Source organism: Triticum aestivum, chromosome 6B, assembly GCF_018294505.1.
Source record: "Triticum aestivum cultivar Chinese Spring chromosome 6B, IWGSC CS RefSeq v2.1, whole genome shotgun sequence".
NCBI classification, from domain to species: domain Eukaryota; kingdom Viridiplantae; phylum Streptophyta; class Magnoliopsida; order Poales; family Poaceae; genus Triticum; species Triticum aestivum.
Window position 1 is genome coordinate 696,359,648 of NC_057810.1, and position 15,930 is coordinate 696,375,577.

At 48.6% G+C, this 15,930-nt stretch overlaps 1 protein-coding gene across 1 annotated transcript; it reads left to right on the top strand.

Annotated features, from left to right (window-relative positions):
- Positions 1–4,912: 4,912 nt before the first annotated feature.
- LOC123134936 (phosphoenolpyruvate carboxylase kinase 2) lies at positions 4,913–6,279 on the top strand. Its single transcript, XM_044554082.1, has 2 exons — positions 4,913–5,750; positions 5,853–6,279. The coding sequence occupies exons 1-2, from the start codon at positions 4,955–4,957 to the stop codon at positions 5,897–5,899; spliced, it is 843 nt and encodes a 280-aa protein (XP_044410017.1). The 5' UTR covers positions 4,913–4,954; the 3' UTR covers positions 5,900–6,279.
- Positions 6,280–15,930: the final 9,651 nt, after the last annotated feature.

Below are 15,930 nucleotides of genomic sequence, written 5' to 3' on the forward strand. Positions count from 1 at the left end.
GTACGGGGCGTGGCGCTCGCCTCGAGCTTCTTGCCGAACAGGAGCTGCCCGGACCTGCTTCTGATGACCGCGACGTCGATCGCTGCATGGGCCATGCAGCAGGCGCACGTCCCGAGGCCGCCTCTTCGGCTCCTCCTGGCCCAGCCGTTACGTCGCCCGTGCGGCTGGCTGGATCTGGGTCTCCCATGCATCCCGCCTCGCCTGTGCGGTCTTCATCGCCCACGTCATCACCGCCCGCCTCATCTAGGCCGGCCTCCCCTGTGCTAGCCTCGTCCGTGCCCGCCTCGCCCGGTTCCGCTTCTCCGCCTGGGCCGGACTCGCCAGCATCTGCCTCACCTGCAGCCTCGCCGCTCGGGAGCCCGTCTCCTGCATCATCGCCTGCCTCTGCTGACGAGGTAGTTGATGACCCGCCTCCAGCTCCTCCGGTCCTTCGGCTGCATACACGTAGCCGGAATGGTATTCACCGGCCCAAGGTACGCAAAGATGGCACTATTGCATGGATTGCTGCTTGCTTGGCTCAAGCGTAGTCTGATCCTACTGCGGAACCTCGACACTATCAAGCAGCGATGAGTATACCTCACTGGCGTGCTGCTATGGACCTCGAGATTCAGGCTCTTCGTCAGAATGGCACCTAGCAGCTGGTCTCCGTCCATGTATCAACATCATTGATTCTAAATGGGTTTTCAAGGTCAAACGACATGCAGATGGTTCTATTGAGCGGTACAAGGCTCGGCTGGTTGCTAAGGGCTTCAAGCAACGGTATGGTCTTGACTACGAGGATACCTTCAGTCCCGTTGTTAAGCCAACCACTATTCATCTGCTTCTGTCGCTCGCTGTCACGCGAGGTTGGTCCCTTCGTCAGTTGGACGGTCAGAATGCGTTTCTGCACGGTGTTCTTTAGGAGGAGGTCTACACGCGTCAGCCCCCTGGGTATGTTGACCCTGATCGTCCTCAGCATCTTTGTCGCTTGGTGAAAGCGCTCTATGGTCTCAAACAGGCGCCCCGTGCTTGGTATGCCCGTCTGGGTTCTGCACTTCGTGCTCATGGATTTGTGCCCTCCACTGCTGATACTTCACTGTTTATTCTTCAGCGGCCGGAAGTCACTATGTACATTCTGGTCTATGTTGATGATATCATCCTTGTCAGATCCTCTGTTGCGGAGACTGATCGTTTGATTCTGGCTCTCAGTTCTGATTTTGCTGTCAAGGATCTAGGAAAACTTCACTATTTTCTTGGCCTGGAAGTCACATATCCACCAGATGGTCTTGCTCTCTCTCAGCAGAAGTACTCTCAGGATCTCTTGCGGCGTGCTGGCATGTTGGAGTGCAAGGCTGCTACTATTCCCATGTCATCCACTGAGATTATTTCTGCTACTAATGGGACTCTCCTTTCTGCTGATGATGCTACAAAGTACAGAAGCCTTGTTGGGGCTCTTCAGTACCTTACCATCACACGGCCTGATCTTTCATATGCAGTTAACCGTGTCTGTCAGTATCTTCATACCCCTCGAGAGCCTCACTTGACTGCTGTCAAGCGTATTCTGCGTTATGTTCGCTCCACTACCTCTTATGGACTTCATCTCCGGTCGGCGCCCTCTAGTATGCTCTCGGTCTTCAGTGATGCAGACTGCGCTGGTAACCCAGATGACCGGCGATCCACGGGGGGGTATGCAGTATTCTCTGGACCTAATCTAATCGCCTGGAGTGCTCGGAAGCAGTCTACAATTTCTCGGAGTAGTACTGAAGCTGAGTACAAGGCAATTGCTGATGCCACTGCTGAGCTTATTTGGGTCCAGTCCCTTCTTCGAGAATTGAAGATCTCTCATAGTCAGCCTCATATCCTTTGGTGTGACAACATCGGTGCTACACACCTCTCATCAAATCCGGTATTTCATGCCCGAACGAAACACATCGAAGTTGATTATCATTTTGTGAGAGAACGTGTTGCACAGAAGTTCATGCAGATCAAATTCATCTACTCCAAGGATCAACTTGCTGGTATCTTCACCAAACCATTGTCTCTTCCTTTGTTTATAGGCTGTAGACGCAATCTTAACTTACTGAGTACCTCAGGCCACAGTTAAGATTGAGAGAGAGTGTTAGGCTGTATATTGTACGACAACTGTATTTGTATCTGTATTGTACCTCTTAGTACCTTATATAAAGTGATAGGCCACGCACCAGATGCGTTGAGCCAGTTTCCATCAAATCACAGTTTAACAGCGCCGTGTGCTCAAAATGCGCCGGTTCACGACCATTGCGCTATATGACGGACCAATCGAAGTCGGTCGTCTACTACTCCTAGTATTGCCTACAGTTCGGAAAGACGTGCACGAGCTGGGTTCCGACACCGCACAGTCTCTTCCAAATGGGCGTTCTACAAACGCGAATGCGGTCTGGTCAGTGAAGCACGTACGAAACCGGCGACGTCCATCGCGCACGTTGTTCGCCGTGCTGCAGCCGTGTCCGCCTCCGTCCGTCGCATGCTCAACTGTCGATGATCGTGACCGTGGCGGCAAACCTTCGGCGCTGGCACGTAGCACCGTTCTATTCTACGGTGCGAGAATTCCAACGCCAGTCCCGGCCGGCGGCGCGGGCCGACCTGGCCGGATCCGGTGACCGAGATGGTCCACCGGAATTGTCTTCTCTATGGTCTCTCTCCGGCGAACGCACTCTACGTCGCTCGATCAGATCACTGTAGGAGTGGTTAACATCCCGCCCACCCCGGCTGCGATCAGGAGATGCACATGTGTCTGCGTTTGTGTTTGGCCACGAGGCTTTGCTTGTTAGCAGGCGATGCAGCCCGTACACACGCACGTGTGCACCGTTTTGCTCGCTTGAAGAAGCATGCACGCTTCCATCCACGGCGTTTCATTCGACTGTCCAAGGCTAATTCATCCACTACCCATGTCTAATTAATTCATCCCTGTCAAGCAAAACCGCCCGTATCCATAAACGTGAAATACGTATCATGGATTTTCCCTTGGCTTAGATTTAATTCAAACCCCTAGAAAATTCATGGAGGACCTCTTTGATTCAAATGGTTTTTGGAGTACTGGAATCCTGAGGTGCTCTCTTTTTGAACATGGAGTATGTGAGCTCGAGCTCACAGGAGCTCTGAATAAAAATCCAAAAAATATAGTAGTTTATTTTTCTTTTAACTTTTTTTTTGCAAGAAACATTGATGTTTTTTCCTATGTGCGTGCAAATTTTCAGGAGGGAATCACATTTCTTGCAGTGAAGGAAAAAAAACGATGCTCCAAAAAGAGTGTTTTGGAGGTATGTTGGAGCATCAATTTTTTGGTTTTGTCCACACCTCCACAAATGTGATTCCATTGGGAAAATTGGCATGGATGTAGGAAAAACATCAATGTTTGTTGCCAAATTTATTTTTGATTCTTTTAGTACTTTCAAAACTTGTGGTTCATCTGAGCTCCTATGAGCTCGAGCTAACAATAGCACTTTCGTCTCTTTCTTTAGTTTCCCTCTTCTTCTCGTTTTATCACTCTTTGAACATGTTGCTTCTCCTGGTTGTTGTTGTTGTTGGTGTGGTGCCTTGCATCTATATATAAAGCGGGGTAAAACACTTTTTTGTTTAGACCCTAACTAGCTAGGTTTGTTAAAAAGCAATGGGTTCACAATTCTAGGGGAATCCGAGGAAGTTCGATTCTCATGATTATGGGAGAGTCAGCAAAAAGAGCTGGGCCCAATAGGAAATCTAGTATCAACTCAAGCATTTTGAAGAAAATCTTATCTATGGTCTCTGTGATGCAATCAAACAAACTCAAATACTAAGGTATTTGAAGGGACTTGACATTCCAATCATGTTTTTTCTTCTTTTATTCTTGCGTTTTTAAAATAATGTGAATCAAAGAGGTACTCTTGGTTTAAGCATGCAAATGGGGAAGTTTGTCTCCAGGAGATTCCAAATGGTCAGGATGAATTACTAATCCAGTGTATTTCTTGCTGCATTATCTTATCCTAAACCCATCAAATGTCTATTAATATCGGCCAAAACCAACTCATCCACTTCCCTTGTGTAATTAATTTGCCCATAACATGCAAATGACAGATTGTGGTCTGGTTGGATAGACCTTCCTTTTAAAAAAAATTGATCGGTGCTCCCTCTGTTTTTATTTAGTCTGCGTATTAGCTTTGGTCAAAATCAAGCTTTGTAAATTTCGACAAAGTTTATAAACAAAAATACTAACGTATACAATAACAAATCAATACCATTATATTCATTGTTTAATGTACTTTCATATCATATACTCCCTCCGTTCCTAAATACTATAAGTCTTTTAGAAATTTCACTATGAACTACATACGAATGTATGTAGACGTAGTTTAGAGTGCAGACTCACTCATTTTGCTCCGTATATAGTCTTTTATTGGAATCTCTAAAAAAGACTTATATTTAAGAATGGAGGGAGTATATTTGTTATGGTAAATGTTTATATTATTTTTTTATAAATTTGATTAAACTTTACAAAGTTTGACTTCAGCCACATCTAATATGTGGAGTAAATAAAGCAGAGGGAGTAGGATTTTGTACGTGCACTCTAATGTAGTAAAACATTTTAAAAGGCTGACGAAATCATCGAAGAATGCAATCATTCATTCACTCGTAGCATGAAATACGTCCAATTGTAGAAAAACATGATGAAAGGCGTATCTTTGTAACGTCATCCTTTATAAGCACCCTCGCCGTCTGCTCAGATTTACTAATTTATTTCCTAATTAACCCACTGATTAACTACAAACTAATGACGCCAACCCAAAATTAGCAGCACGATTTTGATTTTTGTTGCACCAAAGGGCCCAGAAGCAGCCAAAAGAGGCAGCGCCCAGATTATTCGCTTGCGCCTTTATAAGCACCCTCGCCGTCCGTAGGACGGAGACCAGCACCCCAGCACAGCAAAGCGGAACCCCAAGAACAGAGGCCAGAGCGGACCATGGTTCACGGCGGAGAGGAGGCGCTGAGGCGGCAGTACGCCATCGGCGACGAGATCGGGCGCGGCCGCTTCGGCACGGTGCGCCGCTGCCACTCCAACGCCACGGGGGAGGCGCTGGCCGTGAAGACCACGCCCAAGGCGCCGCTGCGGGACGCTCTCGACCTGGCCCTCGTGGAGCAGGAGCCCAAGCTGCACCTCCTCGCCTCCTCACCGCCCTGCAGCCCGCACGTGGTCGCGCTCCACGCCGCCTTCGACGACGCGGACGCCGTCCACCTCGTCGTCGACCTCTGCGCCGGCGGGGACCTCCTCTCCCTCCTCTCAGCCCGCGGCGGCCGCCTCCCCGAGCGCGAGGCCGCGCAGCTCGCCTCCGCGCTCGCCGCGTGCCACCGCCGCGGGGTCGCGCACCGCGACGTCAAGCCCGACAATCTGCTCTTCGACGCCGCCACCGGCGCGCTCAAGCTCGCCGACTTCGGCTCCGCGGGGTGGTTCGGGGACGGGCGCCGGATGACCGGGCTCGTCGGCACGCCGTACTACGTGGCGCCCGAGGTGGTGGCCGGCAGGGAGTACGGCAAGAAGGTGGACGTGTGGAGCGCCGGGGTGGTGCTCTACGTGATGCTCTCCGGCACCGTGCCCTTCTACGGCGCCACCGCCCCGGAGATCTTCGAGGCCGTGCTCCGCGGCAACCTCCGCTTCCCGCCGCGCGCCTTCGCCGGCGTCTCGCCCGAGGCCAAGGACCTGATGCGCCGCATGCTCTGCAAGGACGTCTCCCGCAGGCTCTCCGCCGAACAAGTCCTCAGTAAGCAGCAACCCTGTCCCTGACAGATCCACTGAAACAAAAACGCTCGCCGTCGTTGGACTTCTTGGCTGACGTTTCTGCATCGGGTGGTGATTTCCGCAGGGCATCCGTGGTTCGCGAGCTGCGGTGGAAATGCGGTGGCAGGCTGAAGAAATCGATCTACCAACATGCTGGACGCGCTCCGTCCTAGTGTAGATAGAAGATGTTCGACGACTCGATTTCTCCGGCAAATCGGCGATGGACAGAAGTAGCGGCGGTGCCGGAGTTGGAGTTAAGCCAGTAGAACTAGCGCTAGTTGCTTCCGTGATCCTTCAGGGCGAGAGATGGGTCTGTGGTGGAGCTGGAATTGCAGAAGCTTTCACCCGAGTGGGCCTGAACCTGTTTGTTCATCGTGTTTGTTGTGAACCAACCTCTGTAGTAGTCCTTGTAGTTCCAGATACAGTCTTGTTCAGTTCTAGCTGAAGAACAAGAGATGATTAGTACCTAGTACTCCCTCCGTCCGAAAATATTTGTCATTAAAATGAATAAAAGGGAATGTATTTAGATGTATATTAGTTCTACATACATCCCTTTTATTCATTTTGATGACAAGTATTTTCGGACGGAGGGAGTACTGATTAGTAAGCAGAGTTTGTTGAGAAGAAAGAAAAGAAAAGGAAACAAAAATATCTGCAAGTTTTTGTATATATTACTGCGTGCTGCTTCGGTTTAAAGTTACCATCAATCTTGGGCGTTTCCACAACACTCTTACTGGTTTGTTCCCAAATGAACACCAACTAAAAGTCTGCATGCTTGTGATGTCTTGTCTTCTCACGGGGATGAACATTTGGTGACTGCCCTGCTGACGATGCTGATGAGCATGATTCCCGTGGTTTCATTTGCTGCTTCTGCACTTTCTGCAGCATTATAATGCGAGCATTACCAACCGGATTTTGCAATCACATACATGATGATGGCTGATTCGAGTGCCTACCAGAACACACTTTTACTACTACTTCAGAAAAAAGGGGAAAAACTGAAACCACTGTACCATCATCATGCATCTACCTAGACCATCAATTTTTTTTGCCACATTTTTCACGGATGTCATTTCATGATGTAATTTTGCGAGACAACAAACCTTTTGTCCATGTTTCACACAAAAAAATAAAAATAAATCGATATTTTTTTTCAATTTTCTTTGATTTTACTGTTCAGCCAAGCTCACATGAGCTCGGGCTTGGAACAACACTTTTGATCTAAAAACATCTTATAGTAGTTAGTGATGTAAAACGTTTTACAAAGTAAAATCCATAGGTTCCCTGCCTCTTCCCCAAGAAAAATCCATAGGTTCACCGGCGACATAGTGGATCTCGGCCCTTGCCGACCGGAGGGCTATGTTTTCAGTTGTTTCTTCGCGTTTTGTTAAGGTTTGTGTCCTGCTCGGGAAGATGAGACTGTGCCGTCTCCCTGAAGATGGAATAAGATTCTCCTCGCCTATCCCCCATCCCGATGGTGTGTCTAGTATCATTGGTGGGCATGCGAAGGTGTGTCTCCGGCGGATCTGTCCTTGCTGGATTTGCTCGCATCTGGTCGTAGTTCATCTACATTCATGTGTTTTGAGGTTGGATCCTTCCGACCTACGACACTCTTCATCGGAAGTGGCTGTTGTTCTGCTGCGCTGGTCCTATGGGGCCTTAACACGACAACTTCTCGACTGACTACTACAACAAGTTTTGCCCGCCTCCGGCGATGGAGGGGCAATTATGGTTGCACGCCTTCGGCTCACTTCAGTTCTTGTAGTCGTCGCTACGTGGTCTATGGATCTGGATGTAATAGTTATTATTTCTAGTGTTTATTGTACTGTCATGATTGAAGATGAATAGATTGGAAGTTTTTTTTTGAGAAAAAGTGATGTAAAATATTTTATATTAGTTTATGTTGGGAGTAACTTTTTTGTCTGCTGGATAATATTGTCTTTCTAGGTGATGGACACCTTGCACCAAGCATGATTTGATTCATTTTTTAGGGAAATGACATCATGGTGGTTTATATTTCACGTGATAACGATGATACATCGTTTGTCAATACATCTAGCAGAAAATCTGAAGGCTCCGATTTCCAGACAATAGTTCAAGAGACCTCCGAATTCCTAGCCAGCAAACATGCCACCATATTAGTTTCCCAAGGACAATGAGAAAACACTATATAAATAAAATTACGAGCTAAGAAAGAGCATTCTTTATAAATTGTTGTTGCCGGTCCAAGCGAATTTCCTCCATTTTGCTTGACCTCAATGACTTCCATGCAATCGCACGCCTTCCACGCATAGCTTGTTGCATCCAATTTCAACAAAAGGGATGTTCATGCATTTTGAGTTGCGGAGGAGATCCAATGGCACGGCGGTTAACAAATCTAGGCGCCGATAATTGGTGGAAATAATTAAAGTTGTTTGCATCGCTGCCGTGTATGCAAGCAAACTCACACCAAACGTTTGGCTTTTGTACGTGGTGCCAAGTTAGACTAGCTACTTCCATCTCAAAAAAAAAAAAGTTAGACTAGCTACTACTACCCGCATGCTCGATGAGGTCATCAGCAGACCGGCCGGATTTAACCATTGGCCGTACGTAGGCTAATCAATATCATAGTGTAATTTCTTTGCGTTGATATTTTATAAGCCGGTAGTCGTGGCCGGCCCTGTTCTTCCTCGGTTCCTCCAGACCTTGTGCATCGGTCGTCGGAAGGAATGACCCAATGGCCGTGCGTGACCACGACTCCTCTGTTGTTCCGGTCACGCGACCTGGAAGCTGCAACTTAATTGGACCGGACCTGTAATTTCTTGGTTTCAACAGGATGAGGTGAAAGCTCCTGCATTTTCAGCTTCACGAGAGACCTCTCAACCTAGCAGCACTAGTTCTACTTACTGAACTCCAGCACAAACACCGCCTCTGTCCATCGTCAGTTTGCCGAAAATTAACAGGGCAAAAACTGGGTCTGTCATATTCACAAAAGTGAACGAACCGCTTGAGGGACGATGTCGAGCATTTTTGTTTCAGGGTATCAAATCGGTTGGCGGTTGAGGGGGGAATCAAACCGATCTCTTCAGCAATACCCAGCTTCTTCTTCGCGTACTCATAATACGTCTTGGGTTTTGTAACCTGAAAGTATTGTCAATTTAGCCTCCACATAAGCAGAATGAATTCCGACGGGTGTGCATTAAATTAAAAGCCAGAAAGGATTGAGGCACATCAAACATCTTGGCAAGAAAAAGAAGCCACTCACAATCTTTTTAACGGTGTCCTTGATCAACTTATTAACATCATGGCCTTCCTGAGCCTACAAGCAAACGCAAATTGCTTCAGTGTGAAGAAACATCCCAATTAGACTTTGACCTCAGGAAAATGAAGGGTTACCTTCTCAACAATGCGATCCAAGTGGGGCTTATACTGGACAACCAATATACAAAAGAATTAGACGCACATTAGAATTTTTTTGGGGCCGAGATCAAAACCAAAAAGCAAGAGAGATGCAGTAACAAAATATGCGAAGAAAGGCAACCTACACGCTCTTCGATCAGAGGTAGGTTTGGTTCAAACTCAGCTCTGCATGGAAAAATGAACACGGTATTGCCTCTGTCGAAGACCTGCCTCAACGCATCCTTGAAATCCATCTAAGCGGTGTTGGAAAAACCCAATGTCTCTGTCATTAAGCATATAAAGCTAGAATAGACAGAGGAGAGGAAACACAACTCCCCTCCCTTGTTTAGCGTATTCACTTTTAAAAAAAAGTTTAGCATACTGAGGTAAGAATCAAACCTTTTGCTCGGCAACCGAGTAAATTGCCAAAACCCACCACAACTGCGTCGTGCAATGCCAAAAACCACCGTTTTCATAAAAGTTTGCCAAAAACACCTATTTTGAGCAATTGTGGTGGTTTTTGGCAAACTATTTTTTTAACAAAAGCTTAGCATACTGAGGTAAGAATCAAACCTTTTGCTCGGCAACCAGCTGCCACATGTCAAAAAGGAAACTAATATAGTATTTATCCCTACTGTAACCAAGCCACATGCGATGCGCGAATTCCTGAATGAAAAATAGAAGACTATCAAACACCGTCGTAATTTGCAGTGCCAATTTAATTGACAAGTGATGGAAGGGCATTACAGTTAAGCCTGAGCAAATTAAATGCTTGTAAACATGGGGATAGCCTTCTGCGATTTTCAGTCCATGATAAAACATCAGCTTCCAATGGCCTAGCTCCTAAACATTGAAACACGCTTTAGGATGTGGCGCGCGAGACTACCGCATCAAAGACATACAATTAACCTATTAACCACAAGAGACTTTTGGGGAATGCTTACCTTACGGGACCTGCGTGTCAAATACAATTCAATCAACTGCACATACGCGACAAAAAAGCAAATCAGAACATGGTGAGATATAACGAGCTACAATCGATCACGTTGTGCACACCTCGGTTTTACTTGACAATTCTTCCCAGAACTGGACAAATTCTTGATCACCCTCGAGGGTACTACATGTTTTGTGGTAGTATTCCCAGTCTTCAAACTCACCCTGCACAATGAAAAAATTATCAGTAGCACATTTATTATTGCTAGCTACATATATGTGCCATGAACAGTAGTTCTGCAACCAATGCTAACCTATGACTAACATATACTCCCTCCGTTCCTAAATACTTGTCTTTCTAGGCATTTCAACAAGTGACTACATACGGAGCAAAATGAGTGAATCTACACTCTAAAATATGTCTACATACATCCGTATGTAGTAGTCATTTGAAATTTCTAGAAAGACAAATATTTAGGAACGGAGGAAGTATTGTTCTTTTCTAGATTTCCTACTGTACTAACTCAGCCATTTGATCAGTTCAAGTGGGCACATGGAGAAAAAATTCTTTGCATGGACTAGAGACACGTAAGCAAGACACCAATGACCAATCTACGCCACGACTGGTGATTAAGTAAAGAGAATTCTACAAGCGCAGCTATACCATCCTCACAGAAGTTGTACAGTCCCAGTCTCAGGCGTGTAATACAAGCCTTACATAGCCCACCTTAGCAACAATTAAATCCATTTCTAAACTGCGCGAAGGTTTATATTTTAGAACGATGTGTTATATATGTGGCACTCTGCAAGGGCTGTTATCTATTTACATGGTTTGCAAGCAAAATAGGGACACCGGTGCAAAGATTTCAGAAACAGTAAGGGCAATGCCTGGCCACGCCAAATTGTGCGTTATAATGCAACAGTTTACAGCACACAGCAGTAAGGACAGAAACAGAATGAGAAAGCAGCTTATACTAAGGAAGAAATAGAATCTTCTTTTTTTTTTGAAACAGAGGCAAAAGATTTGCCTCATTCATTAATTAAGAAGGAGAGTTTTGAGTATATGAGAACCGGCTTTACAACATAGCCCATCAACAAAAGGTGCAAACGAATTACTCTCGCGGCATGATGATGCTCAGATGTCTAGCCCCCGCGGTGACCCACGTCCTGACCTCCTCCTGGATGAGTTTTAGGATGTAGTGTGGCGGCGTCGATTTCTTCTGGAAGACTCTAGCGTTTCTCTCATTCCAGATGACCCAACATACAAGCATGGTGAGTGAGGCCATGGCCTTCCTGTTTGTTGTATTTGGTTTGGACATGATTGTCCACCAACACTTGATGTTGCGTTCCGTCCCCCAACTATTCATCTCCAGCGCCCCAAGTCCAAGCCATGCTTTGACCATTCTCCAAATACGCCGGGTAAACCGGCATTTAAAGAAGAGGTGACCGGATATCTCGTTGGCCCTCCTGCAAAGGGCGCATAGGCCACAATTCTCCCAACCCCTCTTCTGCAGCCTATCCGCAGTCCATATCCTGTTTTGGATGGCCAACCACGAGAAGAACTTGACCTTGGGAGGCGCCCAAACCTTCCAGATGGTCTTGTTCATGACTGTGGAGGTGGAGCCCAAGAATTGTGCCCTATAAGCAGAGCCTGCTGAGTATTCTCCATTTGCCTCAAATTTCCAAGTGATGTCGTCGTCAACGTCCATTTGTAATTGTATGCCTAGAAGCCGCACCCAGAGATCAACAAACTGGACAATGTGCCCCACCGTGAGGTCGGTAGAAGGGTTAATCTTGTGCACCCAAGCCTTGTCGCGCATGGCCTCCCTCACGCACCATTTTTTTTCGCTTGCAGGCCGCAAAAATGAGTGGGGCAATATCCTTTGGCCTTTTCCCTCCTAACCATGGCGCTTCCCAGAAAGGTGTCTTCCCTCCATTGCCCAAGGTGATGACTGTGGATGCGTAGAAAAGGTTCATATCCACCTCGGAGCATGGGTTGCCCAGGCCAACCCACAACTTAGACGGGTCCTTCCATGCCATCCAAGGCCATCTCAGCCTGAGAGCTCTCGCAAATTTCCCCAAGTGGAGTATGCCAAGCCCACCGAGCTGTGTAGGGCGGCAGACTGTCTCCCAATTGACCTTGCATTTTGCTCCTGTAGTTGTGTCGCTAGCTGACCACAAAAATGCCCGCTCAATCTTGTTGATGCTTTTCAGCACACCAGGGGGGACTGTGAGCGGGGTGATGTGGTAGACGACTTGTGAGGTGAGGACCGATTTCACCAAGGCCGCCCGCCCAATCGTGGTAATGTTCCGCCCCTGCCAGGGGGGCAACCTCGCCGCAACCTTATCCTCAAGGAGTTGAAAGTCAACCCTTTTGAGCTGCCAGATCGAAAGGGGAAGGCCCAGGTACTTCATTGGAAAGGATGTCCGCATAGCAGGAAGGCTGGCCAGAATGTCATCCAGGTTCATGTGACCACACCGAATAGCAACTACAGAGCTCTTTTGAAAGTTGGTTGACAGCCCGGTGACCTCGCCGAAATATCTGAGGATGGCAGCAAGGTTATGGACGTCCTCCCGCGTCGGCGAGATGAAAATCGCCGCGTCATCAGCATAGAGGGAGGTCCGAACAAGCGATCCCCTCCCTCGAAGCTTGTGTAGGAGGTTGTGGTTCGTCGTGACATCGAGGATCTGCTGCAGCGTGTCGATTGCGATGACGAAAAGCAAGGGAGAGAGAGGGTCTCCCTGCCTAAGTCCACAACCATGGAGGATCGGGGGCCCGACAATACCGTTGAGAAGAATGCGTGACGATGAGGTGCAGAAAAGGGCATCAATCCAATCCCAAAAGCGGTACGGAAAGCCCAAGCGACGAAGTAGGTCCAAGATATATTCCCATCGCACCGAGTCGAAGGCCTTCCGAATGTCCAACTTGAAAAGCAAGGATGGGGTCTTGTTTCGGTGCAGTCGTCGTGCAAGGTTTCTGACGTACATGAAGTTGTCATGGATGCTTTTTTTATGAAAGCACTTTGCGCATTGGAGACCAAGTTGTTCATGAATGGGGCAAGACGAACAGACAACACCTTGGCAATGATCTTGGCGATAGCATGAATGAGGCTGATGGGGCGGAAGTCCCCAATCTCTTCCGCCCCATCCTTCTTCGGGAGCAAGACAATATTTGCCGAGTTCAGCCAGTGTAGGTTGGACGTTTGTAGGTTGCTGAATTGATGAATAACTCGCATGACATCGTCCTTGACAATGGGCCAACACTTCTTGAAAAAAACGCCCGTGAAGCCATCCGGCCCCGGGGCCTTATCGCCCGGCATGAGGTTAATGGCAGCCATGACCTCATCCTCAGTGATGGGGGCATCAATACCGGTCAGATCAACCGTCCTCAGGTTGAGGTTCTCCCAGTTTAGGTCCCTTTGGCTGTGTTGGCCTCCACCTAATGTCCCTGCAAAGTGCTCATGGATGATTTCCTCTTTGCCCTTGTGATCAGTGACCCATCCACCATTTCTGTTTAGCCGGTGAATGTGGTTCTTCCTTCGGCGTCCATTTATTCTGAGATGGAAGAATTTGGTATTGGCATCGCCCTCTCTGATATTTGCTATGCGAGCGCATTGCTTCTTTCTTGCCCTTTCAACCGAGGCGAGGGAAATGACTCGACGCTTGAGACAACCTCGAAGGTCCCTTTCCGCCATGGAGAGTGGGCGTGTTTCCTGGGCAATGTCGAGATGGAGGATGATGTAGAGGGCCGCATGCAGTTGAAGCTTCACCTTTGAGAAAAGACCCTTGCTCCATTTAGCCAGGAGCCATCCTGTGTGCTTTAGATTGAAGAAAAGCCGTTGGCAAGGCTCAGTATGCTCGCATGGATCCGCCCAAGCTTTGAGCACGATGTCTCGGAAGCCTGGAAGACATGCCCAGAAATTCTCAAACTTGAAGCATCTTGGTCGCTTTGGTCCTTTATCATCAGCGAGGAGGAGAGGACAATGATCTGAGAGTGAGGAAGAGATGGCGTGGAGCACGTGCGATCCAAAATGCATGTCCCAATCAGCATTACAGAAGACCGAGTCAAGCTTGCATAAAGTGGGGTTTTGCCGCTCATTACTCCAAGTGAAACGTCTGTTCTGTAGGTGAATTTCTTTGAGTTTGCATGAGTCGAGAGCATCACGAAAGCGGTTAATACGGCTGCGGTTGACATTTCTATTGTTTTTGTCTCTGGCTCTTGAGATTTGGTTGAAATCGCCCATGGCAATCCATTTGGTTCCAGTAGTTGGTTTTTGGGCGATCAAGTCCTCGAAGAAATCATCCTTTCTGTTGGAAGCCGTGGGTCCATAAACAGTAGTTAACTTGAACGACGTCTCGGAGTGAAGCACGTTGACAGTTACCGACAAGCAAAATTTGGAGGTGTGGACGTCCGAAATACGGACGACACTATCATCCCAAAGCATTAGCATGCCGCCTCTAGTGCCCACCGCAGGCCGTTGGGCGAAGCTCCGTAGCCGATTTCCGCCAAGGTAGGTGGCAACAAATTGGTCAATATCCTCCAGCTTAGACTCGTGGAGGCAAACTATGTGACAGGACGAGGAGGAGATCGTCTCGTGCACCGTCGCGCGTCTATGAGGATCATTCAGCCCTCGCACATTCCAACTGAGGAAGTCGATTTTTTGTTCTGTCATGGGGAAACGATGGTTCTCATGGCACTGTGGAACAGCGCCCAGCAAGGTTGCATCACAGGGGAACCGAGAATAGGCGAAGACATGGCTGCAATGGAGTGTGGACTGACTTGGGGAAGGCTCCAGTGCACAGCAGAGGCAAGTAGCCAAACACATGCATTCTTCATCAAACTAGGAAGCAGTACAACGAGGATACAACCAGCTACAGAGGTACAGCAGGCCGACACACGGTTACAACCATCAGGGAGGCAAGAGAAGCTTGGCCACCGATCACTGAAACAATTAACTTGAGCTAAGAAGGATAACATTGGAAACTAGCTAAAACTCGCTTCGGTTGGTGCCTGCTGAACAATCAGGCAACTCCTGTAGCCTTGACCACCTCGTGGTCCAGAGCAGCCTGACCACCACGGTTGATCAGGGCGCCTTCGACAGCCATGGCCTCCTCGTCATCAAGTTTGAACAAAGCATGTAGCGCCGATATCACTGTTGGCGATAGCTCGTGCTGGAAACGGCGGCCCAGTTCATCCGGTGCATCCTTTGTGATATCTTTGCCGTCTTGCACGATCCCAAGGCTTCGGCAGACGAGCTTCTCAGCCTCCACCGAGACCGGAGCAGCAGCCTGTCGCTCCTTAGCGCGCGCAATGGTGCGCTGCAGGGAGAAGCCGACGCTGGAGTTGATTGTGACGCCTGCCATGGTCTTCCTTCGAGTGGTCTGCGCGCGTGACATAGGAGGTGGTGCAGGCAGGAGCGCAACCTCCGGCTGTTTGAAGAGGGCGTCGAAGCTGTCGTGGCCGTGGCGAGTCGGCGATGGGGTGCGGCGAGCTGGCTGGCTTGTGACATGAAGAGGCGTGGCCAGCGAGGGGCGTGTCTGGCTAGTAGCCTGACGAGGCGAGCTGAGCGGAGTGGAGAGCTCGTATCCTGGTGGGCGTGCTGGCATTGAGGAAGAGGCAGACAGCGTCGGGGCAGGGGTTGGAACCAGAAGGATGCGCAGGACGGGGCTAGCAGCCGTGCCTCCGACCGCGGCAGCTTCATCAGGCATTATCACCGGAGATGGTGGAGTTGGGAGGACGGACGTGGGGGAAGTCGAGCGCGCCGCGTCGAGAGGGTGCGTGCAACGCGAAGAGCCACCCCGCGGGCTCCTGGCAGGGCTAGTGGAAGAGTCAGCGGCTCCAGCTTGCCGAC

Coding starts and splice junctions, on each gene's coding strand:
- LOC123134936 (XM_044554082.1), top strand. CDS start 4,955: ATGGTTCACGGCGGAGAGGAGGCGCTGAGGCGGCAGTACGCCATCGGC. Junction 5,751..5,852: donor CTCCGCCGAACAAGTCCTCA/GTAAGCAGCAAC, acceptor TGATTTCCGCAG/GGCATCCGTGGTTCGCGAGC.